At 28.9% G+C, this 14,744-nt stretch overlaps 1 protein-coding gene across 1 annotated transcript in view; it reads right to left on the bottom strand.

The window, feature by feature from the left end:
- LOC111636592 (mitochondrial carrier homolog 2-like) overlaps positions 1-14,744 on the bottom strand; it is a 70,095-nt gene that overhangs the window by 44,893 nt on the left and 10,458 nt on the right. The window contains exons 2-3 of the mRNA XM_023381872.1: positions 9,978-10,062; positions 3,231-3,337 (exon numbers count right to left, since the gene is read on the bottom strand). Of these exons, the coding sequence (XP_023237640.1) occupies positions 3,231-3,337; positions 9,978-10,062 (192 nt within the window). The remainder of the gene's footprint in view (positions 1-3,230; positions 3,338-9,977; positions 10,063-14,744) is intronic.

The raw sequence follows: 14,744 nt of genomic DNA, 5'->3' as shown, positions 1-14,744 counted from the left end.
CTGCCAGCCCATTTCTACAAACAAATATTATATTTTTAATTGTGTTGGGATTGTCACCTGTGGACATTTTAAACTGTTTTACATATTCGTGCAGAGGCATAGCCTCTAAAGAAAGGTTGTCTCTGCAATGGAAATAGTTGTTCCTGGTGATTAGACATGGCAAGTAAACTTGGACTCGTATCCAGATGAATTTTATATTTTATTAAAAAAAGATTTCACGTGTTGTTATTTGGCAGTTTGCTTCAATCAGTACTTTTTATTTTGTTTTCATTGGCTTCAATTGGCCATCCAGAACGTGGGGCTTCTTCAATATTGAAATTGCCAGAATGAAATTTTGTAACCAGTTTTGGCACTATGGTTCTGTCAATACATCTTCTCCGTACACGTCTAACAATTTTTTTCTCACTTGAACAGCATTCTTACCTTTTCAGTAATATAAGAGCAAAATATGCTGAAAATCCTGCTTTTGATCTTCCATACTTGATGGGACACAAAAAATAAACAATTGCCCAAAATCAAACAAAATATTTTACAAATAAGCCTTAAAATGCTAGCTGTCAAAATATATAATGATAATATGGTTTAGAATGAAAATGGCAGGAAAAATATGACTAATCTGTTTAGCGGTAAAAAAAATGAAATTACTTTCCGAATAACCCAATAATAAAGGTTTAATAAAAAATTAATTATTGCAAATGTAAATCCATCTCTGTAATCCAAAAAAAAACACTTTGGTAGACTTATCTCACAGCAATTTCTGGTTAGCAAATTATTTTTTATTTTCCATTGAACTACAAACATATTTTGGGTTGGTATAATGTACTCCAACCCCTCCTCAGTGCTAGTTCAAATAAACAAGAAATATTAAAACATGACCATGTTATACCATAGAAACAAACTAAATCATAAAAAACACTTACATTTCCATATTATGTAAATTACAGAAAGTTGTTTTTTTTTTTTCAAAATAGGGATTGAAAGGGCAAACCTTCCTCATCCTTGACCTGTATTTAAACATAAAATTGTGCATTCCATATTAATATACATCTAAAATTAAAACAATCATAACTTCCAACAAACAAACTTCCATTACACTCACAATCATTTAAATTTTTTTACACATGGGTATATAATAGAAGTAGTAAAAAATTGTTAACATAGTAAAAATTGACATACGTATGTATAAGTTTTTTTGATACACAGACAATATTATTAAAAATATACTAGTATCAGAATTACTATGGAAGATTTTTTACAAATAATTATACCATGTTTTAACTTGTTTTAGCACAATCTATTAGTTCATTTCAGCAGTAATCAATTTGCATACCATCTGAGTTATTTATTAAATTATTTTTTGTTTCCTTATTTCTAAATGCTCTTTAAATTTTCTTTTATAAATATCTTTTTCAAAATGCAAAATTTTTATATTATTTTGGTTAATTTCACAATTATTGTTATTTGTATGATCATACCACGAAGAATTATTGTACTTCAACCTGATGGCTGCTTCATGTTCTTTTATTCTAACATCTAACATGCGCCCTGTTTCACCTATGTACATATATGGATTTTGACAACCACATTCCAATCTGTATACAACACCAGCTTTTTTTAGACAATCCATATTATTAATACTACTTTTATCAATACAGTCAACCCCCCTATAACATGGGTTCCTATAGTTCGGATTCCTATATCACGGCAAAAAAATTGCGACAGTATTTGTACAAACACACTAAAAAAACTCGTATAATTCAGTAAAATGTCATCGTTCAACGACACCATTGCTTAAGCTTGTTTTCGTCAAATGCTTGACAAATTCGATGACAAGCACGCAAGCTTGTCATCGAATGGCGCTTGCATGCTTCCTGATAAATTTTTTTTTTTTTTGGGAAAAATTCACTAAACTTTGGAGACATCATTAATATAAATATAATTTTTATGGATGTTAAATAATAAATGGTAGGTCTGTTGCTCATTTAAACGCAATGGTTTGTACAATATCTGCTATTGGTCTAGATTCGACCAATCCTGTCGTGGCACGAGTTGGCGATGACGTTCTACCGAATTATACAAGTTTTTTTAGCATGTTTGTATGAATACTGTAGCAATTTTTTTGCCGTGATATAGGAATCCGAACTATAGGAACCCGTGTTATAGGGGGGTTGACTGTATTGATAAAAGTAGTATTAATAATATGGATTGTCTAAAAAAAGCTGGTGTTGTATACAGATTGGAATGTGATAGTCAAAACATAGGTACATAGGTAAACAGGGCACATGTTAGATGTTAGAATAAAAGAATATGAAGCAGCCATCAGGTTGAAGTACAATAATTCTCCGTGGTATGATCATACAAATAACAATAATTGTGAAATTAACCAAAATAATATAAAAATTTTGCATTTTGAAAAAGATATTTATAAAAGAAAATTTAAAGAGCATTTAGAAATAAGGAAACAAAAAATAATTTAATAAATAACTCAGATGGTAAGCAATTTGATTACTGCTGAAATGAACTAATAGATTGTGCTAAAACAAGTTAAAACATGGTATAATTATTTGTAAAAAATCTTCCATAGTAATTCTGATACTAGTATATTTTTAATAATATTGTCTGTGTATCAAAAAAACTTATACATACGTATGTCAATTTTTACTATGTTAACAATTTTTTACTACTTCTATTATATACCCATGTGTAAAAAAATTTAAATGATTGTGAGTGTAATGGAAGTTTGTTTGTTGGAAGTTATAATTGTTTTAATTTTAGATGTATATTAATATGGAATGCACAATTTTATGTTTAAATACAGGTCAAGGATGAGGAAGGTTTGCCCTTTCAATCCCTATTTTGAAAAAAAAAACAACTTTCTGTAATTTACATAATATGGAAATGTAAGTGTTTTTTATGATTTAGTTTGTTTCTATGGTATAACATGGTCATGTTTTAATATTTCTTGTTTATTTGAACTAGCACTGAGGAGGGGTTGGAGTACATTATACCAACCCAAAATATATTTGTAGTTCAATGGAAAATAAAAAATAATTTGCTAACCAGAAATTGCTGTGAGATAAGTCTACCAAAGTGTGTTTTTTTGGATTACAGAGACGGATTTACATCTGTAATATACCATACAGCAAGCCATTTATATATTAAAAAATTAATTCCAGAATAAAATTTATGCTTCAAAAACTAAAAAGTTTTTTTAGCAAAACTAAAGTTACCTCTATCACAGTGGTATAAACTGCTCCTGCGATGAAATTAGAACATAATTTAGCTGAAAGGCCTCTGTAGAGTCCAAAAAATCCATCAGTTTTTTTTATATGTTTCACTAAAATAACAAAAACATGAATTTCAGCTATGCTTATATTCTATATTTATTTCATGACATTTTTTCATTATTTTTAAGATATTCTTTTAACACTTCTTAATATCTTTAAAATTTGAAAGTGTTTACATTACATGTGATCTAACATAACACTAGAAAAATGTTTGATATTAATAATATTTAATTTAAAAAAACTTTTAAAAAATATAGATACTGTAGTTCCCGCTTTATGAATTCCCAGTTTCATGATCTGACTCACCACTACATTGGAGGGAGATGGTATTAATGAAACACTGCCAAAGGCATGAGTTATTAAATGACCATTTTCTTAACAAGTCACCATTAAAAGTAGATACCGTATTGTTGTTCATTTGTAGCCTATATTATGTTATGTATAAGTTTTCTGTTATTACTTTTGTGCTTTCAGGTATTTCATGTATTCTTTCGACATGTCTAAAAAAAGAAATGATAGTTTGATATGAATAACAAAGAACTACATAAATCAAAAACAAAAAATACAAAAATATAAGCAGTTATAAAGCTGGGTGCACCATTAAAGATCTTTGCAACAAACATTCTCCAAGTTCTTCTATTTGTATTATTTTTAAACACAAAAATATTTAAAAGAAATTAAAAATGTGTTATCTTGAGAATTTTCTTAATGACAGTGCTACTGCTACACTTTGTCAGCCTACAGAAAAAGTGAGCATTCAGATAAAAAATATTTAAAGAAGTAAATTTGTTTTAGTTTTTCTTTGCAAAGAAAGAAATTAATGTTAAAAAACAGAACAGTTATATTTTTATTATAATACAAATATAATATTAATAAAAATGTTATGCTTGGTTCCAAGGAACATACAACCAATTGAGAGAACAATAAGCAATCAAATAATAAAACTTTTGTCATCAAATAATTTTGTTGTTGTTTTTCAACAATTTACTATCTAAAATCTCATAAACATTATGTATTTATTTTAATTAAAATTGGTTCATGCTTTACAAGCTTCCACTTTACTAGTAACTTCTATAAACCAATTAACTTGGAAAAGTGAGAACTTTCTTGTCCTCGGACCTTCTTTTGCATTAGATAAGATTCGAAAAATGCTCTGTTTTCTCCTATAAATTAAGCGCAAGTTTAAATCCTTAGCAATTCTATTATAAATTTATTGGAGGGACGGTTCATAAGCTATAACCACCCGCTTGCACTCTGCATCATTAAGCCTTGTATTGCTGGTAGTTATCATAGATATTTGGTTGGCAACGAGCCTGTTTATTAAGAACTGGTGGTACCCATGTGCAGATGCTATAGACTTGATGTGTTTCAGTTCATTGTGTGTATCAAAGTGTCCAAGCAATGGGAGAAAGTCCTAGCATGGCTCCAATCTAACAAAGTGGGAACTACCCATACATTTAAAGATGTTCTGAAACTTCTATATTTAATTAGATATGTGAATAAAAATATTCAGTACAGTGTGTGATTGGTTAATGAACATAATCCGTTCCAAGACCTTGTTCACTATCCGAATTGTTCATTAACCAATTATCAATTTACCACAGGTTTTAATGGGAATTTAATTAATTCGTTCTGGAGACCCCAAAAATAAAAAATATATACTTTCTTACTACGTTTATTTCTATGTAATAATAAAAATACATACATATGTAGTCTTGCGTTATTAGTCATGTTTTTTCTGTTTGAAAGGGTTAAAGAATCTGTCTAATGTCGATTGCTTTTCTCTCTTCTTCACGATTTTTCGTAATTAATAGCATTGCAATTATAGAAATCCCCAAGCCTCAACCTGGTTTGGATGTCATTTTAAGACCGTTGTTCTGACATCGTCCCACTTCTTCAAAGGATCTTTAATAACAGATATTGGCATTAATCCTCTTTTTCAGAAGAGAACATATCTTGCCGAGTTCCTTGGTGTTCTTCATTCATGAGTTCCTGGCGTTCTTCTGTCATCAGATCTGTTTCAGGTTCCATTATGACCTCTTCAATGTTCTTGATTTCTCAGATGTGATTTTTGTTATTCCTTTAGCTGCTTGAGTCTTTTTGATTATACTGTATCTTTCTTAAATAAGATTGAACTGCGGTCTACTGTAGACCTGTTCACGCCATACTGCCCAGCAACATTAGGCATCTTCTGCCCACTCTCTACCTTTGCTATTATACTCTCACCTTTCGAAAAGAAAAACAGATGCAAAATTTAACGAGTGCCCACCCAACAGTCTCGCGAATACATAAAAGAATTGTTTTATCAGAAAAATAAAAGGCTGGAATTACAAGGGAAAGTTTCAAAGTTCGGAGGAATACTATCCGATCGGTATACTGGCTTGAGTGTCAATGTCGACTCTCCTACACCCCGAAAAGTTTTGAATTGTTGCACAAAGACAAGGGAAGACCAATCAGTATTCATTATTTATTTCGCTTCTTCTTGTGTTTGTTCTGTGGGGTGCTCGTTGTCCGAACATAAAAATCTTTCGCGAAAGTGTTCATTATGCAATCTATTCATTAACCGATCACCCACTGTATTTGACATTGATTTTGATTAAATAATTATTTTACTCAAAAATTTGTGTCAATAATAACAGATTGTAAAGAGAGTACTTATAGCTCAAAACCACTGAAAGTTTATAAAAAATATTCATTTTAAATTACCTAGTTTACACATCAAATGCAAAACAATGAATCAATAATATGAAGATAATTATGTGAAACTATTATGTGCAAGTGCATCATAAAAAACAGTCACTTTTTATTTCTACTTTCTGAAATTTTCCAAAATTATTATTAATTCATCTTTTCTTTCAATATTTATTTCAAATGATTAAATTTGCAACTGTTCTTTTGAATTTATTTTTTTATAAAATCCACAATAAAATCTGTTGAAAGGCATTAAATATGTTACTTTTTCCATAAATATATAAACAATGAAAAAGAAACATGAACAATTTCAATTTATCTTCTGATATTAAACTGATATGAAACTTCTGAAACTGCTTATTGCTTGATTTTATTTTATTAATGCAAAAAAAAAAAAATTCAAGTTTTACAATAAAATAATATTTCCTAAGATAGTTCTTTTCTCCAAAACTTTATAACATTGCATTATATCTGATTATACTTTTTAAAATTTCTTAAGTACTATATTTTAAAGATTATTATTATTATAATTGAAGTAAACCCTAAAAACATGAGAAATTCTTAAATGTTTATCTTAAAATATAGTAGATTAATATTTAAAACACAATTTAAATAAAAACACAATATACTATATTCTCTATTCACCACTGTAATATTTCATAGAACAAACAAACAACACTACGAAAACACAATACAATATATTACTAAAGCCAACCACTGCCATATGCCATCGATCTATGTAACGGCTATAATAATAATAAACTACCAAAGAATTTGACACTAGAGGGAGGCGTTAGGTGCTATGCCATATTAAATTTAATAATTATAATTTTAATTAAATAATTTAGATTGAACTGGAAGAAAAGAATCTGTCTGGAGTGGGACTCAAGCCCACAACTGCCATTTACTGTGCGGATGCATTGCCAATTACGCTACCAAGACCTCTGGTCTGATCTTGTCTTCCAGTATATATAATGTTATGCTACAACTATCGTCAGTTTCTTATGATTTGATGATTATGAAATTTGCAAAGGTTATAGGGTAATGTTATATATACTGGAAGACAATATCAGACCAGAGGTCCCGGTAGCATAATTAGCAATGCATCCACATGGTAAGCAGCAGTTGCAGGTTAGAGTCTCGCTCCAGGCCAATTATTTTCTTCCAGTTCAATCTAAATTATTTTATTAGAATTATAATTATTAAATTTAATACAAGATGGTGCCTAACATCTCCCTCTAGTGTCAAATTGCTTGGTAATTTATTATTATTATAGCTGTTATATAGCCCAATGGCATATGGCAGTGGTTGGCTTTAATAATATTTCATAGAATATCTCAACGAATAAACAGTTTAATTCATTAAATGACCAACAAATTAATTTTTTTAAAATATTTTTTTTATCGTAATCTGATCATCTTACAAAATTTATAAATAATGGAATAGAACAGATGTGGATAATTTATTACAATAAAGATTATTTAGAAAAAACTTTTAGATTACTGTAAAGAGAGAAAATAAATGTCATTTATAAACCAGATAAAACCATTACGAAAATAAAATATAAAATGCATTAATAAATTACAAGATTATTCTTAGAATTTCAAAATTAAATTTTTAGAATAAAGAATTGATACTATATTAAAAAATAAACTTTGATAATCATCAAATTATAAGAAACAGATAAATATACCAATTTACCAAACCCATGGATGTGGGTTTTAAACAGCTTCAACCTGAGCTTCAGAAGGAAGAAGAGTTTCCTAAAAGTTTCTTAGTAAAGTGGAGTGTAAAGATTTAATTAGATAAGGAAACACATCTTTTGATTTCCAGCAGTAGTTTAATACCATAAAAATGTTTTTGAGGAAGATCTATCGTGAGAACCGGGAATTGAGTGAGGGAATATCTTGATATTTAAAAAAGAATTTTAAAACAGATTTTGTTACAAAAATTATTGTTCACTTGAAAAAGAAAAATTTTATCAATAGGTAACATCTTCAACTTCCTCTGATTCACAAGTAAAGAGGATAGTTCTTTCTAAAACATAAGTTTTAGAAGTGTGAAACAGGAATTGTGTACACCCTCATTGATCCATTGATTCGATGTAAAAGGTGGAGGTCATCTTTTATCCAAGCTTTGACATGAATATCATGCCATAAGCCAAGTAAATAAGTTCCTTGTTGTTCCTGTCTGTTTTTGATGCATCAATCCCATCAGGAAAGAATGATATAAGAAGTCTTCCAATTCCAAGAAAAGGTTCCCACATTACATTTTCCAGATATTAGTATAATCAGTTTATTGAAATTTGAGCTTATCTAATGTTATTTTGATATTAATCCATTGTAATCTATATATATAAAAATGAATGTATGTCTGTGTGTGTGTCTGTCTGCCTTCAAGCATTACCAAACCATTTATCCGATTACTGTGAAACTTTGGGAAGTTGTTTAATATACTCCAGCGAAGGTTTGTGGCATAGTACGATTGCCATAAAACTTCGGAAAGTTTTTTAATACACTCCCGCGAAGGTTTTTGGCATAGTACATTTATCCTATGATAGATGGCGCGCATTTACACGAGCATTCGAGCACAGTGTGTTCGATCGATTTCAAATTGTAAAGACCATTTCCCACCTTCAAAAAATATCTCTATATATGCATTTGTGAACTGTTATTTACGATATTTGTAATAATTTTTGTTTAATCACTTTATTTCAACTTTTTTTTTGCTAATTATGTATTCGCTCGAACTTCGTTAAAACCTTAACTGTACCCCGAACAACAACCGAAGTTGTAGGAAGAAATTCGCGTATTTTACCGATCTAGGGATCCCCCTTTTCCAAATTTTAATATCAACTTGAAATAATAATGTAATAATAATAAGTTTTAATAAAAATTATAAAATGTAAATTGAATTTTGTCATAACGAGTTTGCTTAAATTTCCTTTCTTCTGAGATCGTAGCAATGCGCGACGGGTAAGCTAGTACTTTATATTTATTTACACAAAAATAAAGAATAGTTAATTAATCAAGCCTACTTCCATTATCGTTTCCTACAAATTAATATCCCTCTATCACTCAAATTTATCCATTTCAGCACGAGTTAGGTTGCATATTTGAACTTCCTAACTAATGTCAGGAACAGACGATTGAATGATCTTATGATCTTTCAAAACAGAATAAAATATAATTATCCATCCTGAGCAGAGAGCGAGGTCTCACAGCCCCAATCTCACACTATGAATAGGTTGAAAATGTTTTTATTAAAAACTACTGCTGGAAATCAAAAGATGTCTTACCTTATCTAATTGTATTAAATCCAGTTTGCCTTGAGAATATTTTTAAGTGTGAAGATGTACTCTCTCTTAGACTTTTAGATACTTCGTTTAGTAATAGGTTTTGATTAGATCATTTCTACACATCTTTAATGTTATGTGTTTTGATGATGAGAATTTGAACACAAATTTGTGTCCCTTGCTTGATGTTATTCTGTTGTGTTATTTTTAGTTTAATGTAATGTATGTTATCTTAATCGATATGCTGAATGTTCGTTACTCCAATGATATAGCCAGATGCATATTATGTCAAAAAATGCAGCATTAATTTGAATGTTAGACTTCAAATTTCAAAGCAATTCTGTAAATGCTTTTCTTTTTGTTTCTGTTTAATCTGAAAATGAGATGTAATGGCCCAAAAAATGTTATAAAGTAAAAAAAAAAATTTTTCTGGACTGGTTGATTTTTCTGGAAGATTTCTTTCTTGTATTTTGCTAATGCAATCTATTGGAAGAGCCTACATAATAAATAAACAATAAAATCTTTTTAATTTCACTTTGATTTATTGTATTTTCTCAAGCTTTACATAAGTGATGTATACCATATTATTTGAATGAAGAAAAGATTCTAATTAGTAATAATATTAATGTTTCAGTTTGCTTAATATAGGTTTCATAATAGCAACTGTATTTGTTATAGTAATATATAAAATTCTAGATACATACTGTATTGAAAAGCCCCTGGTAACGCAAGGGCAGGTTTGCCAAGGAATGTTCTTGTAGGTTTTGGTGGAATTGGTTCATGTCCAATCTGGAAATAAAGCAGAAATCTTTAAAATCATTCAATTATATACCATATAAAATAAAAATATTCTACACCTTTACAGTTAAAACAATTAAAATATATGGAAGCAATGATTTAAGATATAATTATATCTACATCATTCCATCCAAACTTAAAAATCACTCCATCTTGCCAAATTTTTGCCTGTCCAACTAACAATATCTGCTTTACCCATCAAGAAACATTCTAGTCAAGTTCCTTAAGCCATGGCCACACCGTGTAATTTCCAGTCGCACAGGCGATTGCAACTGCAACAAGCACAAGTCACATGTGTCTTCTCATGGTCACACATTGTTTGCTGGCATTGAAACTCGGAAACATGTGACTTCATAATAAACCAATAAAATTACAGTAGCTTGTTTTTGACTATTTTTGTGAATTTACTGACAGTTTACATTCTACTTCAGAGTATTTACAGAATTTTAGCCACTTTTCTTATTAAAATGGCAAGCAGTTCCTTTTCTCCAATGAATAAAAGAAAACAGGCAATCATTTTGTTAGAGATGGCGAGAATACACTAAGAGATAAAATCTTCAATAATACGAAAAATTAAAATCCCACAGGTATTTGTGAGCCTGAATAAGCTCAATCAATCTCTATTCTGTAAAAGTATCAATCCTCCTACTTTCTGCCATAATGATGAAGTATTTTCAATGTTGCTACTGTATAACATGACACAAAGGTTTCTGCTGACTGGATGCGCATTTGCAATCAGCACGAGTAGAACAAACTTTTTTGTTTCTAGTTGCAGTTGCAGTCATGCCAGTTTTTGATGGAGGTTTACTAGATAAGAACAGCTGTTGCAGTTGCCTGTGCAGCTAGAAATTGCAAGGTGTGACCACAGCTTTAGATTTAGAATTGTCAAAAATTTTCCAAATTTTTTAAATTTTTGATGATTACATTACATTGATGTTAAAAAATGCATGATTAAAGCAAGATTAAAGGAACACAAACATGAGATGCACATAAAGAAAATCTCTACAAAGTTAGCTATCTTACTTAATCCAAAATAATAACTACCAATTACTGTGGGAGAAGTGAAAGTTAGTGTGAAAAATCCAACCTATCACTTTTCTTCTGAATTTATAAATACACTGATAGAGATACTATTTTCTTCATCCATAAATAAAATCTACTTATGAATTATATATTTTGTCACCTTTGTTTTGTGCAATAAGATAAACTATACATCTGTTTCTATGATTTTTACTTTCCCAGAATACAACATAAAAATGTGGTAATTGATCAAATTTTGATCCTGATTTTTTTTTTATTTTTGCATTTCTTGACATTTTGACACCAAAATTCAAAAACACACCTAAAAAAACCTGTATGTGTTTGTGTGTGTTGGCATCTATTTTGCATTATATTTCAGAACTGAATGAACCAAAAGTTTTGAAACTGCAAGATTATTTGCAGGGTAGAGATGAGTTTTAAAAAAAATTCTGAATGTCAATTTTACTCATGGCATTATTGGCATTTACAATTTTTCAACAACTCATCTCTACCCTCAAAATGAAGTCTTTTGCCTTTTTTATAATAATTAATAATATAAAAATTATTTTGAAATAAAATCTCATAACAGATGGTGCTACATACAATTTTAACTTTGTGCTAATGTCTCAGATTTTTTTAAATTAAATATTTTTTTAAATAGAGAAATTTCTCATAATTCAACAGTATTATTCCTCTAAAGTTCTTGTTATTACTTAAATTTTATATTTTAGTATAATTGAAAACCATCAGACTTTCTTCCTAGTCCACTTAACCTCTAAGTTCGTTTGTTTGTTTGTTGTTTAAGTTATGGCAATGCAACACTTGGGCGATCTGCCTAGGGGGATGCCTTCTGGGAGGTCTTTTTAAGGGAAATTGGCCCCTATTTATGCATTACAGATGTGGAGAAAACCTGGAAAACTCCACATGGCCAGCTCGTTCAAGCGAGGCGAAAACACAAAACTCAACTCCCAGTGTTCAGGGAACAAAGACCACTTGGCTACTGGTGGGCCCCCTCTATGTTCAAGTGACGGAAAAGTTGAGCAAGAGCCCTTGCAGCTTTTTAGTTATTATTCTAATGTAGTCATTAGTTTTTTTGCAACTAATTCTTAAAAATCAAAAAATAACCTTTTTCTCTTTCCAGCAAAATGTTTATTAATGGAACAAACATTTTTGGCCAAATTTATATAGGCCTACCTAGGATCTACAATCAACCCTAATATAAAAAAATGTTCTATTTTCTTATAAAATATAGAATGTGTTTTAATTAGGGTTGACAATAGACCAGAAGTAGGTCTATAAATTGGGCCGAAAATGTTCGTTCCATTAATAAACATTTTGCTGGAAAAAGGAAAAGGTTATTTTTTGATATTTGCAACTGGTTCCAGTTTTGTTTTACATTTTCTTTTGTAATTCTTAAATTTCATAATTTTATATTAACTTTGATTTGACTGAAAATGTATAATTTTAATATTTGTTGATGTGGAAATTTTATTAATAATCCAAAAGCATTTGTCTGATGTTTATTTAAATATGAATTTAAATTTAAACAATGTTCTTTGGAACATTCTTCTGCCTTATTAGATAAACTAATAAAGCCAAAATAATTTGTGAAAATACTTTTAACATAAAAAATGTAAAATTGTTTTATATTAAAACTTTTCATTTTTGTGGTAATCTGTGCATATTAATTCTGTGTTAATGTGCAGGATGAACTTCATTTTCATCCTTTCATCTTCTTGTAGTTCAAGTTCAAATCCAGCATACAGTTGTTTATTTTTAGCCATTTATAACTATATTAAATTAATAATTATTTAATTATTGACATTAAAAATAAATGTGAATTGAATATCAATCATTCTTCTTATTAATTATTAAAGCCAACAGAAGTAACAAAAGTATCACAAAAATAAACATTAGGTTATTAAGTGTAACCTTCATCAGAGACAAAAATATCAATAACTTCCTGACAAATTTATTATTGTATTTTTGTCCTTGATAAAGGTTGTATTAAGTAAAAACAATCAGACAATAAGTTATTCTATCCTCTTTTTTTGAAAATATATGTTGTTTTTTTTTCTATTTGAGTGACTAATGAATGTTGACACACTTTTCTACAAACCAAAATTACCTATAATTAATTATTAGAAAACGCAATTAATTTATTAATAAAACATTAATAACTGAACAATTATGTCAGTTATTAACTTATATTTGGTTTATTCATAACTAGATGTCAAAGATGATTTCAAAATATCTAAAATATTAATATAATCAATATTGAGGAGATATAATTATATGCATTATTAAAGAATAAACATTAGATTTATCATCTTTGAAGAAAGGATACCAAAAATTTTTTTAATTACATACAAAGCCATGACATAAACAGTATGGTTCATTACGCAACTGTTTGAAAAAAAAAATGAACTATTCTACTACCCAAGGGCTAATTATTTAATATTTTTGTAAACATCCCCATGCACTGTAACTCACTATAATGATTACGGCATATCCACCCATATCCATTATGTAATTTATGGACAGTGCCTATATTTATAAAATAAAGAATAATTTAAATTAATCACATTGATTGGCTATGCAAAAGATGGATATCTAGGGAAAAAATTATAGAATGTAAAAATTAAAAAACAGCCTTAAAAGAAATTAAAAATTAAATTTTAGAAGTTAAAATAGAACTGCACTGTAACAAAACCAGATTAGTTGCCATTATCATCATCTATAATAGTAATTGTTTACATCTCAAACAACTATAACACAAAGGTAATTTGGAAGTATTTAATAAATATATAACTACTATCAAAATATATGCATTTTACTGCAAACTTTTAAATCAAAATGTGCTTTAAGTACTTGAAATCCTCAATTAATTTAAATCTTCAAAAAGAGAGAAATAATGGCAGAACTTCTAGTTTGCTGAAGTGTGATGTTATACTTTTATGATTAGAATATCAATCGTGTTGTTGTAGATGAAACTGACATTTTTTTTATGCTTATTCCTTCATATATATATATATCAAGGAATAAGCATAAAAAATGTCACACACAACCAGTCCTGCTCCAAAGTAGGGTTGGATATCAGTATTTAAATATCAGTAAATACTGATTTTGAAAATTGATGAGTACTACACCAAAACACTGACAATGGTTTACTAAATTTTCCTGAGTTACTCTTAAATGCGCATTTTCTTTTTACTGTTTTCTATTACTATTATTATTATATTAGTTGTATCCAGTAAAATATTTGCAGTAAAAAATTGTTGTCAAGTTACAAATAAATAGGAAAAATAAAGAAACAAGTAAATTTATTTATATAAACATGTAAATTTTGTTAGTATACAATATTAGTATACTAAGAAATTTACATTTATTTACAATATTAGTATTTTTACAAATTAAAAATAGATTTCACCTTAGTCTATTCTGTATAGATAGATGAATAAATTTGATATTCTAATATTAACAAACATGTTTCCCTTCTCACCTTCATTTATTTGAAAAAGTTCGAATTACCATATAAATACCTTTTCGTAGTTGATTTGCCACCAGAAATGAATACCTAAGTTGATCACATTTAATTGAACATAGTTTTCCTTTTGTTTTTGTCTATCGTAAGAGTTCTTCTTTGCTTAGAT

The sequence above is a fragment of the Centruroides sculpturatus genome, unplaced genomic scaffold, assembly GCF_000671375.1.
Source record: "Centruroides sculpturatus isolate CEXI.00-Female unplaced genomic scaffold, Cexi_2.0 scaffold920, whole genome shotgun sequence".
In the NCBI taxonomy this organism is placed as follows: domain Eukaryota; kingdom Metazoa; phylum Arthropoda; class Arachnida; order Scorpiones; family Buthidae; genus Centruroides; species Centruroides sculpturatus.
This window is presented reverse-complemented; position numbering and strand designations above follow the sequence as displayed.